Source organism: Schistocerca gregaria, chromosome 4 (genome assembly GCF_023897955.1).
Source record: "Schistocerca gregaria isolate iqSchGreg1 chromosome 4, iqSchGreg1.2, whole genome shotgun sequence".
Taxonomy (NCBI): domain Eukaryota; kingdom Metazoa; phylum Arthropoda; class Insecta; order Orthoptera; family Acrididae; genus Schistocerca; species Schistocerca gregaria.
Genome location: NC_064923.1, coordinates 120,161,031 through 120,174,175, shown reverse-complemented (window position 1 = coordinate 120,174,175; position 13,145 = coordinate 120,161,031). Strand labels below are relative to the sequence as shown.

Here is a 13,145-nt window from a genome sequence, read left to right as displayed (position 1 = left end):
TCGATAAACCAACAATACTAATCTTTCACTTAGGCATAGTTGAAGAATTCTAATTCAGATAATAATGAAATATGCCAGTAACAAGACCAGCTTCAAATACACTTCTAACCAAACAATTGTCAGTCACAGAAGTGCAAAAATATCTCACTTGGAACGACATGTACATGCTGAAAGCTATTTAAACAATATATCTTAGAATATGTCAAATCTGATGATACTGACTTGTTGAGTGATGAATGATGATGGTCTATTGGGCTCAGATACTTGTGACCAATCCCCGAATCAGCAAAAATGGCATACGAAATTTAATTCTGTTATGATCTGCTTGCAATAACACCTGGATAGTTGCTTAATGTAGAATGTAATTCTTTGTGGTCTTTGTGGATATTGCTTCGTTCGGAGATCTTTTGCACATGACTTGCATCCAGTTGTAAGTGCAATATATTCCTTATTACTTCTACGAAAACTATAACTGGAGGACAACAGATGCAGGAAAACTAATATGCCTTCCATTATATGTATATGTAGTTACAAGTGATCCACAACCCATGGCAGCTGTCATAGAAAGAAACTAATAGTGGAAAGTAATTAAAATGAACCTAAATGCAGTGGAGGTACAGGTAACTGCATTCATATACATGCAATTTTCCCACAGGGTAGAACCATATTTAGATAAAATATCAAACATTGCATGATATGTCAGTGAAAAAAGAAGACTTGTAAGAACTGATATAAAAGTGAATTACACCTTACGACAGTCTCACAGGACAGATAAGTGGTGTCCATATATCAACAACATGATACAAGAAAAGACAGATAGCTGAAATGCAAAACACACAACTTATGACAACATAGACTACAAGGCACACATGCAGACAGCAACAATGTGAAATACAGTACAGGAAAATATGTAACAAAAAAGAAAAACAATTCAAATCAAAACATCTGAGGGCACTGAACTAACCAGACTAGCATGACACATGACATTGAAACAACAATTTTACTAGTAAATGGTAAACCCTAGGGACTGCATAATTAAAGTAGGATAATGTATGGAACTAAGACAGTCGTCAGGACAGCACTGTTAGAAGCTAGATACATACACTGGGCCAACTTCATTTACACACAATTCCAGGCCAGCTCATGGTGACCATCTTACAGGTTCCTGACTGAGAACATTTAAATCACACTGATCATATTCACACCATGCCAAGAAGACAGAACAATGACTTAGGGATGAAGAGGTACATTGGAATACCTTCTCAATGAATTTCTCCCAGATGATGACAGAAAAAGTTGTGAATAATCTCAGGCACAACTACCAACATAAATGAATGATAACTATACAACTTGCCTGTTCTCTCTAGATGTAGTGTTTGTTGCAATAACAAGGTTAATAAGGAAAGAAAAACTGGGTCCAGATTGTAATCACTCAGTCATGCCAAATCTGCACCACAAATCTAATTTTTTAACAGAGCATGATGCATGCATCATGGAAAACGGATAATGTAATAATAACAAAGAAATCTCCTTGGACATTGCCATCGGACCCTTGCAGCAATTAACAGGTGGGGATGGACACAACGACAGGATTGAGGGATATACTGATGAACTCTTGGTTGCAGTGAAGGCATATGCAAAAAAAAGAACCTGAGCACAAAGCATGTGAGATGCTACAAAAGATAAATCACTGGTGCACATAAAATTAAAGAAACATGACAGCACACAAAACAACATATGTAGTGTTTAATGGAACACTCAGTAGTAACACAAAACAGTGACATACTATGCATGTAAGATGATGCTGGTGCACATAAAACTAATGAAACATGACAGCACATAAAACAACATATGCAGTGCTTAACAGAACACTCAGTAGTAACACAAAACACAGTGACATGCTATTTAGGGAGACACATTTTCAAAAGACAAATCAAACAATGGAAACTTCAGGTAGGAATATCAACAATGTAGGAAAAAATAGACTGCTACTTACCATAAAGAGAACATATAAGACAAAGACAGACACAGTTAAAAGACACTCACATAAAGCTTTTGGTGACAGCCTTCATCAGTAAAACAAACACACACACACACACACACACACACACACACACACAGAGAGAGAGAGAGAGAGAGAGAGAGAGAGAGAGAGAGAGAGAGAGAGAGAGAGTCAGCATCTTGGGCCAGAATGCAACATCATATGGGATGCAAGCAGCTATCTGGAGGGAACAGGGAAGGAGAAGGGGCATGAAGGTGTGGGAAAAAAGGAGCAGGGAAAGACAGGTGGATGCATTGGCAGGGAGCTGCAAATAAAAATGGTGGTATGTGAGAATGGGGAGGAGATAACAAGACAGAGGGGCTGGAAACTGTTGGGTGGAGGATGTGGGGATAGTATGTTACCATAGGTTGAGGCCGGGACAATTACAGGAGTGGAGAATGTGTTGTAAGGATAACTTCCATCTGTGCAGTTCAAAAAAGTGGTGGTGAAGGGAAGGATCCAGATGGCTTAGGTAGTAAAGCAGCCATGGAAATCAAATGTGTTATGTTCAGCTGCATGTTGTGGCACAGGATTGTCTACTTTGTTCTTGGCCGCAGTTTGGCAGTGGCTGTTCATCCTGGTGGACAGCTGGTTGGTAATACAGAAAGCTGTGCAATGATTGCAGCAGAGCTGGTAAATGACATGGCCACTTTCACAGGTGGCCCAGCCCCTGATGGGGTAGGATAAATCTGTAACAGGACTGGAATAGAAAGTGTGTAACACTGTTATTAACCACCAACAGTACCTGCATTTTCACTCACCACCAAATCTAGAGCCAAAAAGCTTGTGTAACACAGTTGTTAATCACCAACAGTACCTGCATTTTGATAGCTGTCATCCCTTTCACACCATAAAATCCCTCCCATATAGCCTGACCACTCGAGTACGACATATCTGTAGTGACAAAAATGACGTGACCACTTTCACAAGTGGCCCAGCCCCTGATGGGGTAGTATAAATCTGTAACTGGACTGGAATAGGAAGTGCTGGGTCGGTGGATTGGGCAGGTTTGGACCTGGCTCTTCCACAAGAATATGATCCTTGGACTACAAAGTTGTGGAGGTTGGTTAGGTAAGAGAACACCACTTTAGGAGGGGTGGGAAGTATCTTGGGCAGGATGTCCCTCATTTCATGACATGATGATAGGTAACCAAAGCCCTGGTGAAGGATGTGGTTCAGTGGTTTCAGTCCGAGATGGTACTGGGTGATGAAGGGGACACTTAGTTGTATAGTTATCATTCATTTATGTTGATAGTTGTGTCTGTGTTTATTCACATGGAAGAAATTCGTTCAGAAGCTATTCCAATGTACCCCTTCATCCCTAAGTCATTGTTATGTCTTCTATCAATGCACCACAAAATCTAGAGCCAACACACTTGTGTAGCACTGTTGTTAACCTTTCCACCAAAACCCTTAGCTCCACAGAAGTTTCGATCTTATCCAAAGGCTTCACCTTTAGCCATACACACAAATTTAACCATGCTGAACTTTTCAAAGACCTACTCTCCTTTCTCTCCTTTCCATCATTGAACCCTACCTTTTCCCAGTTCATACCACCATTCAACCATCATCCCTCCCCCCCCCCCCCCCCTCACACCTAAACATTTGCTTGTCACCTTCCCAGAATTCCTTTCTTTCAACTTAGCATTACCATCCTTCCACAGGTTCCTTCCTCGGAACACCAAACTTTCAGTATAAGAAAAACAGCCATACACAATCTCAAAACAAATCCTGATCTAATCATCCCACCTGCAGGCATAGATTCTACCACTGTTGTTATGAATTGCAGTGACTACCTGGCAGAAGGCCTCAGTCAGAGCGATCCCATCCCAGAAGTCCAGCATGTCAATCGGAGCTGAGGCATGGTGTTCTGGCACCAGCCTATGCCAGCACATTCCCCCCCCCCCCCCCCCCCCCTCGCCCACCGAAGTGCCACCACTGTTGTGTAGTGAGGCTACGAACGACAATGGGGAGGGAGGCACGACACTGGATGATGAGATGGGTCGGGAGCCGTGACTGTGGAAGGCAGCTTACTCCCAACCATACCCAGCCATCTGGCTTGTAAGGCAACAGGAACATGCTCCGGAAAACTGATGACAGGGCACACGTCCCGGCCTGAGAACATATGCTGGGGCGATGATGACGGTGACGGTGGCAGCAATAGTGATGGCGGGTCCAGGTCCATCGGGTAGGCAAGCAGGGATGGCGGGGATGAGAGGGCATCTTCCATCTGCTGCTTCTGGGGTTCCCTGATGGTACCAGTGGGCAGCTGGGATGGCTGTGCAGTCCTGTGAGACTGTGAATCTGGGGGAAGAAAAGCAGCAGAATGATGGGGGCAAATGACATGTACAAATTTAGTTCTGGTGGCAGTGCTGGAAACCATCGTAACCTGCAATTAAGTACATATAAGAGCTAATGCATTTCTGCATCATGCCTCTTTCTTAGTGCCCACAGTTGCCATAAACCCTGAAAAGAACAAGATCGCACACTGCAAAGCGATACTTGTGGACCATTGGCAGCACTAGATCCTGTGGTGGTTGTATCAAGAGTAGCAGTGTCCAATGGCGGCAACTGTGAAGAAGTTCCACCAGTGATGGTCTGTGTCGTCGGTTAGGTGAGAAAGAGTTGCAGTGCCTTTTCCTGGGTGTGGGTGGTGTGAAGTATTGCCATCTGCTGCTATAAAGTGCTTACAAAGTGTTCTGCTTCTCTGTTGGACTGCAGGTGAAACGGAGCACTTGTTAGATGACAGATGCTATTGGGTTCGCAAAAGTGTTCAAAGTCACCTGTAGTGAACTGTGGTCCATTGTCTGACTCAAGTACTTCTGGCAAAAGTTTGATGCAAAACATGGAGGACAATGCTTGAATGGTACTACGTGATGTGGTAGAACTCATAGGTACTGCAAATGGAAACTTGCTAAAAGAGTATACCACTATAAGCTAACGAGTGTTCCATAATGGTCCTGCAAAGTCTATGTGCACTCATTGCCATTGCAGTTGACTCTTAGGCCAAGCTGAGAATGTCTGTGGCAGAGCAGATTGATTCTCCAAGCATGTGTGACACTGTGATGTCATCTGTTCAGTGAGGGTGTCCATGCCCTGCCAAGTACAGTGTCAGCACACTAACTTTTTAGTGCAAACAATTCCCCAGTGTTCTTGATGGAGAAATTGCAACACATTATTTTGCAACACTTTGGGAATAAGCACACAGGATTGTCTACTGTCATTTTCAACTAGAATCACACCTTGTTGAACTGAAAAGCTATGCTAACATGCAAAATATTGGTGCATAAATTGAGCTCTGGATACTGTTCAATGAACGAGGTCAAGATGTGATATTATGCCAAGACTCTCTGCACAGCTGTTACCCACCTACACCTGGGGCTGTTTCTTGTATTCTGGTGGCTTGACACCTCATTTCCATGACATCAAACAAGCCCTACATCAAAATTACAAGACCTCCTTCATATAATTTTAAGTTATGCTGATTGATAATCCGATACATCTAAATGAGATTTGAAGCCCCATCACAAATGCCCAGTTCTGTTCACATGCAAATCGTATTTATAATGTTACGTTCATGCACAAGTTTCGAATGTTTTTGTTTTGCATGTTTTTAACCTGGTTGCTACAGATTTATTTATTGAGTGTCTTTTTTATTTGTAGTTCAGTGTTGCTGTTTGAATTCATATACTGTCATTTGGAAATAGTGAGTGGATAGGTGTACGCTAGAAAATGGTGTACCAGGTTGAGAAATCGGAACATTTTTGACAAATTCTTCTGTTTGTGTTCAGTAGAGAGGTGACAGCAGTGGAGGCAGCCAGAAACATTTGTGCAGTGTATAGGGATAATGCCAATGGACAAAGCACAGCAAGAAATGGGTTTTCTCATTTTAAGAAAGATTGTTTTTTCATTAGCGACTCTCCAAATTCAGGAAGATCCTCAGGGTGTGATAAAGATCATTTAAATGCCTCAATCCACAATGATCCATGTCATTGTATTCAGGAACTGACAAATGTGAGCAACTGTGATCATTTCACCATTGTGCAACATTTGCATGCAGCGGGGAGTGTTCAAAAATAAGGTGTTTGCGTACTGCATGCTCTAAGCCAAAATCACAAAAATCAGTGGGTGGCCATATGTACATCTCTGCTTGCTGATCACCAATTGGCTTGTGACTACCAATGACCATTCCTATCCTGTATCATTACTGGTTATGAGAAATGAGGTCTTCATGCTAACATAATGAAAAGAAAGAAATGGTTGAGCCCAAACAAAACAACAACTTACTGTACAAAGACCTGCACACATCCACAAAAGATAATATTACACATCTGGTGGAAAAGTGATGTTGTGTGGTGTATTACAAATTGTTTCCCTGACATGTAACTATCACTGCTAACATTAACTGTCAACAACTGAGATGACCAGGAAGACTGCATGAAGTGATGTTACACCATGATAACACCAGCCTGCATTCTGTTACACCGACAAAACAAACACGAATTGGTATGGGAAGTCATTCCACACCCACCTCATTCACCTTATCTGGTGCCCTCAGATTTTCACTTTCTCTGATCTGTATTTAACAACCTTCAAGAAACTTCCCTGTTGGATGAAAATGTGCTCCAAATTTGGATCAACAAGTTTTTCACCTCAAACCACATGATTTCTGCCATTGAGGAATTGAAAAGTTACTCAAGGCTTGACACATTGTTGTAAATAGTGAAGGGGGAATATATTATTGATGACTACAGTCTTTTTATGTGTGTCTGTTGTGTATATTAAACTTATGGGGAAAAAAAACTATGAACTTATGCCCCAACCCAGTGTATTGAGCGAACAAGGATGAAATGGGCAGGAAGGCCTAAAACATACAAACACAAAAACCACTAGAAAAATGCCATAATAAAAATGTTCTTGTGATGTGTGTAAAATGATTCTGTTTGATCAGGGGTTTACGTAACTGAAACGATTTTGTCTAGGTAAAATACTGCGAGTGTTATCAATGTTTGAATTAATTATTAATTGTGATTAAAACAACATCTTTTATGTCAAACTAGTTATCTGAATCGAAGTATTTTGACCTTGTGCTTCAACTGAAATACCTCAGTTGCTTAAAAAATGGGTCAAAATTAATATGAACATTTCTCTTGTATCATGCTAGGAGGGGTTATATCATGGAAGCCATCTTCCACAAAACCTACCAATGTAGGTACGGATGAATAAATCAATCAAACAAACAATGCATTTTAATAAATCTGGGGATAATATCTAAAATGGAACCCAAATAGAAAAGATTGAACCATATGAATAAATTTGATAAAGAAAGTAAAAGTAAAAAAAATCAATGTGAAAAGGAATGGATAATTTCAAGCAATTTTAAGCAAAGGCTGAAAATATTGTTATGTTACATGACAACCAACTTTTATTATATGAAATTTTAGGCTATACTTTACAAAGGAGTTTTCATTTGAAGCAGTTGGTTGTATCTAGGTTGAGAGTGCACAACTGATCTTTTACATACAAACAGATGTAGACAATTTCAATGTATTTACATCACAACAGGATAGATGACTAGTGTGAACAGCTGCTTCAAACTAGTCTGCAGGTTGCAAACCACAGCAACAATAAAAGCTGCAAAAAGTGTCAGTAGTGTTCATTTTCATCCACTTTACATGTCTCCTTCTTTAACCCTCAAGTAGCACACAATCTGGAAAACTGGAGGGCATATTTACTCACAAGCATTCAAAATATTAAATGGCAGATGACAAAAAGTAGATCTTGTTTTTGTGAAGTGTTGGTGTAATAAGAACCAAACTGCTATATATTTATGTATTTTATTCAAAACAAAGATTCCAAGACTTACCAAGCGGGAAAGCGCCAGCAGACAGGCACATGAACAAAACACACAAACACACACACAGAATTCTGTGTGTGTGTTTGTGTGTTTTGTTCATGTGCCTGTCTGCCGGCGCTTTCCCGCTTGGTAAGTCTTGGAATCTTTGTTTTTAATATATTTTTCCCACGTGGAAGTTTCTTTCTATTTTATTTATGTATTTTATGTTACACACAATTTGAGTGACACTTGTAAGTACACATACCTCTTCATACAAATGACACCAAATGTCCATTAAATAAATTTCCATTATTCAGATTTATACAGTTTAACTGCATGTAATGCCTAAATTATCATTTTTATGTATGTTAGTTACATGCGCAAGAACTTTCATCTTTGTTACTTCATTTACATACAGGAGGACGTGTTATGGAGGCACAGAGGACGAGTGCATTTGGCATATCTTTTGGAGGTGGCTTGTGCTGCTGTAGAGAAACTTCATATGTTGGAGGCACAGTGGCCCAGTATATTGGCTGAGCTTGTCAGAGATACACTTGTTGATTACTCTCATCTTGATTCTTACATGAAACAGTGTATGCAGAAACTTAAAGTGTAGACTGAAGAATCTATATATGTAATTGTATACATTGTTGGATTCCCTTACTTTTGCCTGTTTAGATGAGAATGAAACTGCATTTTTGCAGTTATTTTCATGATTCATTATTTTCATCCTACACTGATAAGATTTCATCAACTTCAGTGCCAGTTTACTTTTTGCAGTAATGATAGGCTTTATTATCAACTCACTTGTTACTTTATCAACTTAAATTGTTTAATGATTGACCATTAAATTTTGTTTATTTCATTGTGCATTCATATTCCTGAAAATGGTTCAACATCATTATTATAAATGTCATATGACATGTGAATTTCACTGCAACTTGGTTCGTTCCCTTTTCTTTTATAGAATATGAACTGAATTCTATAAATTTATAGTCATGAAATTCTGAAATGATTTAACTGGAATTCAGTGTTTTTTATGTTATAATGTTTTACTGATTATGTGAATTGAAACTGATGTTCCATAATGTTTGATTGAATAAGCATATGATTAGAGAGATTGTGAAGTTTAAAACTATCAAATAAAATCAAACATCAAGCATATAAAAGTGGGAGAAACTTTACTCACTTTAAAGGGAAAGTATGGTGAGACACACAAGAATGTTAAGAGGTAAACATTATATTTCAACATTTCTAAAAACAAACAATGTTCTTTCCAGATTCCAGATAGAAAGAGAAAATGTATGAAATTGGAAAAAGAATGAGTAAAAATCTAGACACGTGCAGTTATAGAAATGAAGTATAAAAAATTATGGGGCTAATTATAAATCATAGGCATCTCCACATGATTAAAATGTGATACTTTATTGGTTTTCATCACTTATGGTGTCAACAAAGCAACTGTGACATCATATTTCCCTACATAATTACTACAGATGTAGACATCAGAATGTTTTGCAAACTTGCTTTCATACATCACTCAACTCTGTTGTACAACTATTATGATAAATAACTGTAATGAATGGAAAAGCTTAAACCATTAACTTACCATACAATAGTAACTTATCACAACCCACAAGCTGGTTTGAATATCACAGTGCTTTAGTACCCATAGTCCTATTAGAAGTGTATATCCTTGTATCATACCAACTTTTGAATTGACTAACAAGTTATGTGAGAACCTACAATTTAATATTGATTCTAAATCATGTTCCGAGTTAGCATATTTCAGATTAAAAAATCTGGTTTGAAAACAAAAATATAATCTTATTGTAGTGTCACAAAGTGATACTAAGAAGCACTGAGATAAAAAAATATAACAAACCATTCTTTTAATCTGTATTTCTGAATGTATCACAATCTTCACTTTACCTGTATATCTCAAGAAGGAAATGTGATGAATAAATATCCCTGTAAGTGAAGAACGTTTCTTTGTTTCACATTTTTGGATGTGTCACTATCTTTACTTTACCTACGTAACTAAAGTCAGAAACATAAGTGTCCACTACATCAATTTTTTTTATTTCTCACTTTTGGATGCATTACAACTTCAACTTCAGCTATAGCACTCAAGTCAAGAAGGTAATAGATGTCTTTCCACAGGGGATTCCAGTTTTACTTAAATATTGTATTAGTACCTAAGTTTTATATCTCGAGTATAATTAAATGAAGATTTTGTGACAAGTGCATCCTTCCCAACCACTATTTCTGGACATGTGGAAACATATGGTTTCAAAGTAATTACATTGACTGGGGTTGTGCAGCTAACAGTCTCTATGCTACTTACATCAATGGTCAAAGTTGATGGAACGTATTGTAAACAAGACTACTGCTTTTATGAGGCTTAGCAACGAAACTTACTCATTATTGAGGTTGACAGCAGGTGTGAAGAGAGTATTTTGCCTCATACTTGAGAGACTATCTTTCTGACACAAGAAAAAGGAGAAAAAACAACAAATGTTACACTCGGAGTACTGTGGTAATCACCACCTCCCACTGGGGTGAGGATGGGGATGAGGATGAAAATGGGGTGAGACAGGAGATGGACAGAGAGGAGGTGTGGAAGGAAGACTGTGTGAGGGGGCAGGTGAACAATGAAAAGGTGTGAGGTGAAAGAAGGAGGTGTAAGGAGGTAGGTGTGGAAGTGGGAGGGGGTGTGAGGAGACAGATGGATAGGGACAAATTCTGGGGAGGCAGGTGTAAGAGGAACAGAGTGTGAGGAGTTAGTTAGAAGAGAGGGAGAGCGAGAGAGAGTGAGAGAGAGAGAGAGAGAGGGGGGGGGGGGGATTTGTGTGCCAGCCCTCTCCATTTATCCTTTTTGGCAATTTAAGTAACACTACATTTATTTGTCCATGTCAACAACTTCAGGGTTTATTGAAATATGGAAGTGGGCAGTTGTCTCGCATGAGTTGTAAATTTGGAGCAACTTTTAAACTCACATACTTTTAATTCTGGTTGGCCATTGTTGATGTAATATTCTGCATACGAAAGGATTCCAGCTTTACAGCTTTGTAGTTTTTACATGTCAGTTCACTACTGGCATTTAATTGTGCCCTTGAACCATTCTTTCTTCCTTCAGTCTTATTCATATTCAATCTTTACTTGTGAGTATTTATATCAAATATGTCACAATAAAAACTGGTACACACAGATTTGTGCACCTATTTTCTTCTGTATTCTGGTAAATGAATTTTAAGTAAAATGCAATACATGTAACAAATCGTGTAAAATGTATTTGTTATAACCTGCTTAAAATTTTTTGCATTATCTGCATGTATGTGAATAACTTTGTTTTGAAATAAAAACATAATACTTATGAAAATGAAGGCAGTCTGTTCCAAAGTGCATATCTGTGAAATCAAAATCAGCTGCTAGGTGACATTCAGTATTGTTTTTCTCCACTCTGTGCATTTTAACAAGCTTGGACCCTCCTTGGCATGCTTTCCACAAGTTGGTTTAGATGTAATTTCTCAAGTGCATTCCATGTTTTGACAATGGTTCTCCAGAGGTTATCCAGCATGTGAGCAGGATTACTGTAATGACATATGACAAATTTCAACTGGTTCCAAATATCCCCAATTAGGTCCTATACAGTAGACACCATAGGTCATTGCAAATCTACTGATTTGGACCTAATTGGTGATGCCTCTGGGAGGAATACGTTTAAGAGATGAGCATGAATACAGCACTGAAAATTTGATTGTATGATGGGAGGATTCTGCCCTAATACTTTAGTCTCCAAATGACTTCAGTAGTGATGAGAGACATGTAACATCCATACATAATACTGGCTCAAAATATGATAGAGCCATCTCCTGCTGAACTCATGGTATTGCATGCCAGAGATGTGTATTAGTACCTAGCCACCTCCACACACACTTTTACAACAGTTATCAGGAATCAGGCAAGTCCTACACTTGTCAGTGAAGAGAACATAACACTGTTGATCCAGATTCCATTCTAGGTATTCCCTTGCACACCATCTTTGTACTCCGCACTGGTGAGGGCAAGTACTGTTGTTTTAATGGACATCCAGATGTCATATTGATCATGTGTAGATGGTTATGTGCTGTGTACGTAACAAAGACATCCCAGCTGACTCAAAAAAGAAGCACACAGTTCTGTTGCACTCTCCTCGGGGTACTTATGAGCAATAATCTGTAGATAGTAATCATCAGCTGTTATTATTGATCATGAGTATAACAACAAGGAGGCAGATCTCATATGTTTTGTGTCTCATATTTTTAACTGAACGTTTAAATGACCTCGCTGTGGTGTACACCAATCCAGCGGACAACTGGCCATCCTGACAACCATTTGTGCAATAAGTTACAATGGTGTGCACAATATAAGCTTTAAATAACCCTTTGAGTCATGACAACAGACTAAACCATGTACCCACACTGCATTGTCCTGTTCACAGTTGTAAATATGGTGCGCTCAGCTGACCTGCACTGATAATAAAAGTTTTCTTTTACCTCCATTACATAGGTAGCTGTGATCAAAAGAATATTGAGGGAAAAAGTTTCTGATACATAAAACACAAACTATGGAAGACATGAAGATAATGCAAAACTTTTTGAGCAGTTTATTTCTTACAATCTTAAGTCTTTTGATGAACCAAAGAAAAATAATTCAGCTTTTACAAATGACCAGTTTCTTGTCTTTCAGCTTTCACTGAGTATTTTGTAGTGAATATATTTCATGAATGTGAAGTTCCTACATATTTTACAAATAGCTTTGAGTCACATAAAGTTTGTAATTTTAAGAAATTTATACTCTTTTACTCAAGCAAATGTAGTGAATAAATTTTATAGAGTTTTAAATGTGAGAATTAAAGCATAATATGTCATTTTTGTAAATGTTTTCTAGAGCTATCCATTTCTTGAAATATGAAATTTGTTCACCTTCATAAATATCTGGCAGGAAATGTATCTTTCATCACATTGTTACATATATATATATTTGTATATGAATAAATATTTTGGTGTTGAATTTGCTTAGTTTACTCTGTTTTCCTCTTGTAATAATCCTTATTTAGATGTCTTATTTTACAACTGTCTGACTAAACAGTATTTTAGATACCTCACTTCAGTTTATTTAGATATAGTTATGTAGTGATACCATTGTCCGTAGTTCGTGGTCTTGCAGTAGAGTTCTCGCTTTCTGTGCATGGGGTCCTGGGTTTGATTCCTGGCGGGGCCAGGG

The 13,145-nt window shown here is 38.4% G+C and overlaps 1 protein-coding gene across 2 annotated transcripts in view; it reads left to right on the top strand.

Annotated features, from left to right (window-relative positions):
* Window positions 1-12,926, top strand: part of LOC126266747 (leucine-rich repeat-containing protein 49) — a 173,136-nt gene extending 160,210 nt beyond the window's left edge. For both annotated transcript variants that reach the window (XM_049971250.1, XM_049971249.1), the window contains exon 8: window positions 8,296-12,926. In XM_049971250.1, coding sequence (XP_049827207.1) covers window positions 8,296-8,493 — 198 coding nt within the window. In that variant the 3' untranslated portion in view covers window positions 8,494-12,926. The remainder of the gene's footprint in view (window positions 1-8,295) is intronic.
* The last annotated feature ends 219 nt before the right edge of the window (window positions 12,927-13,145 follow it).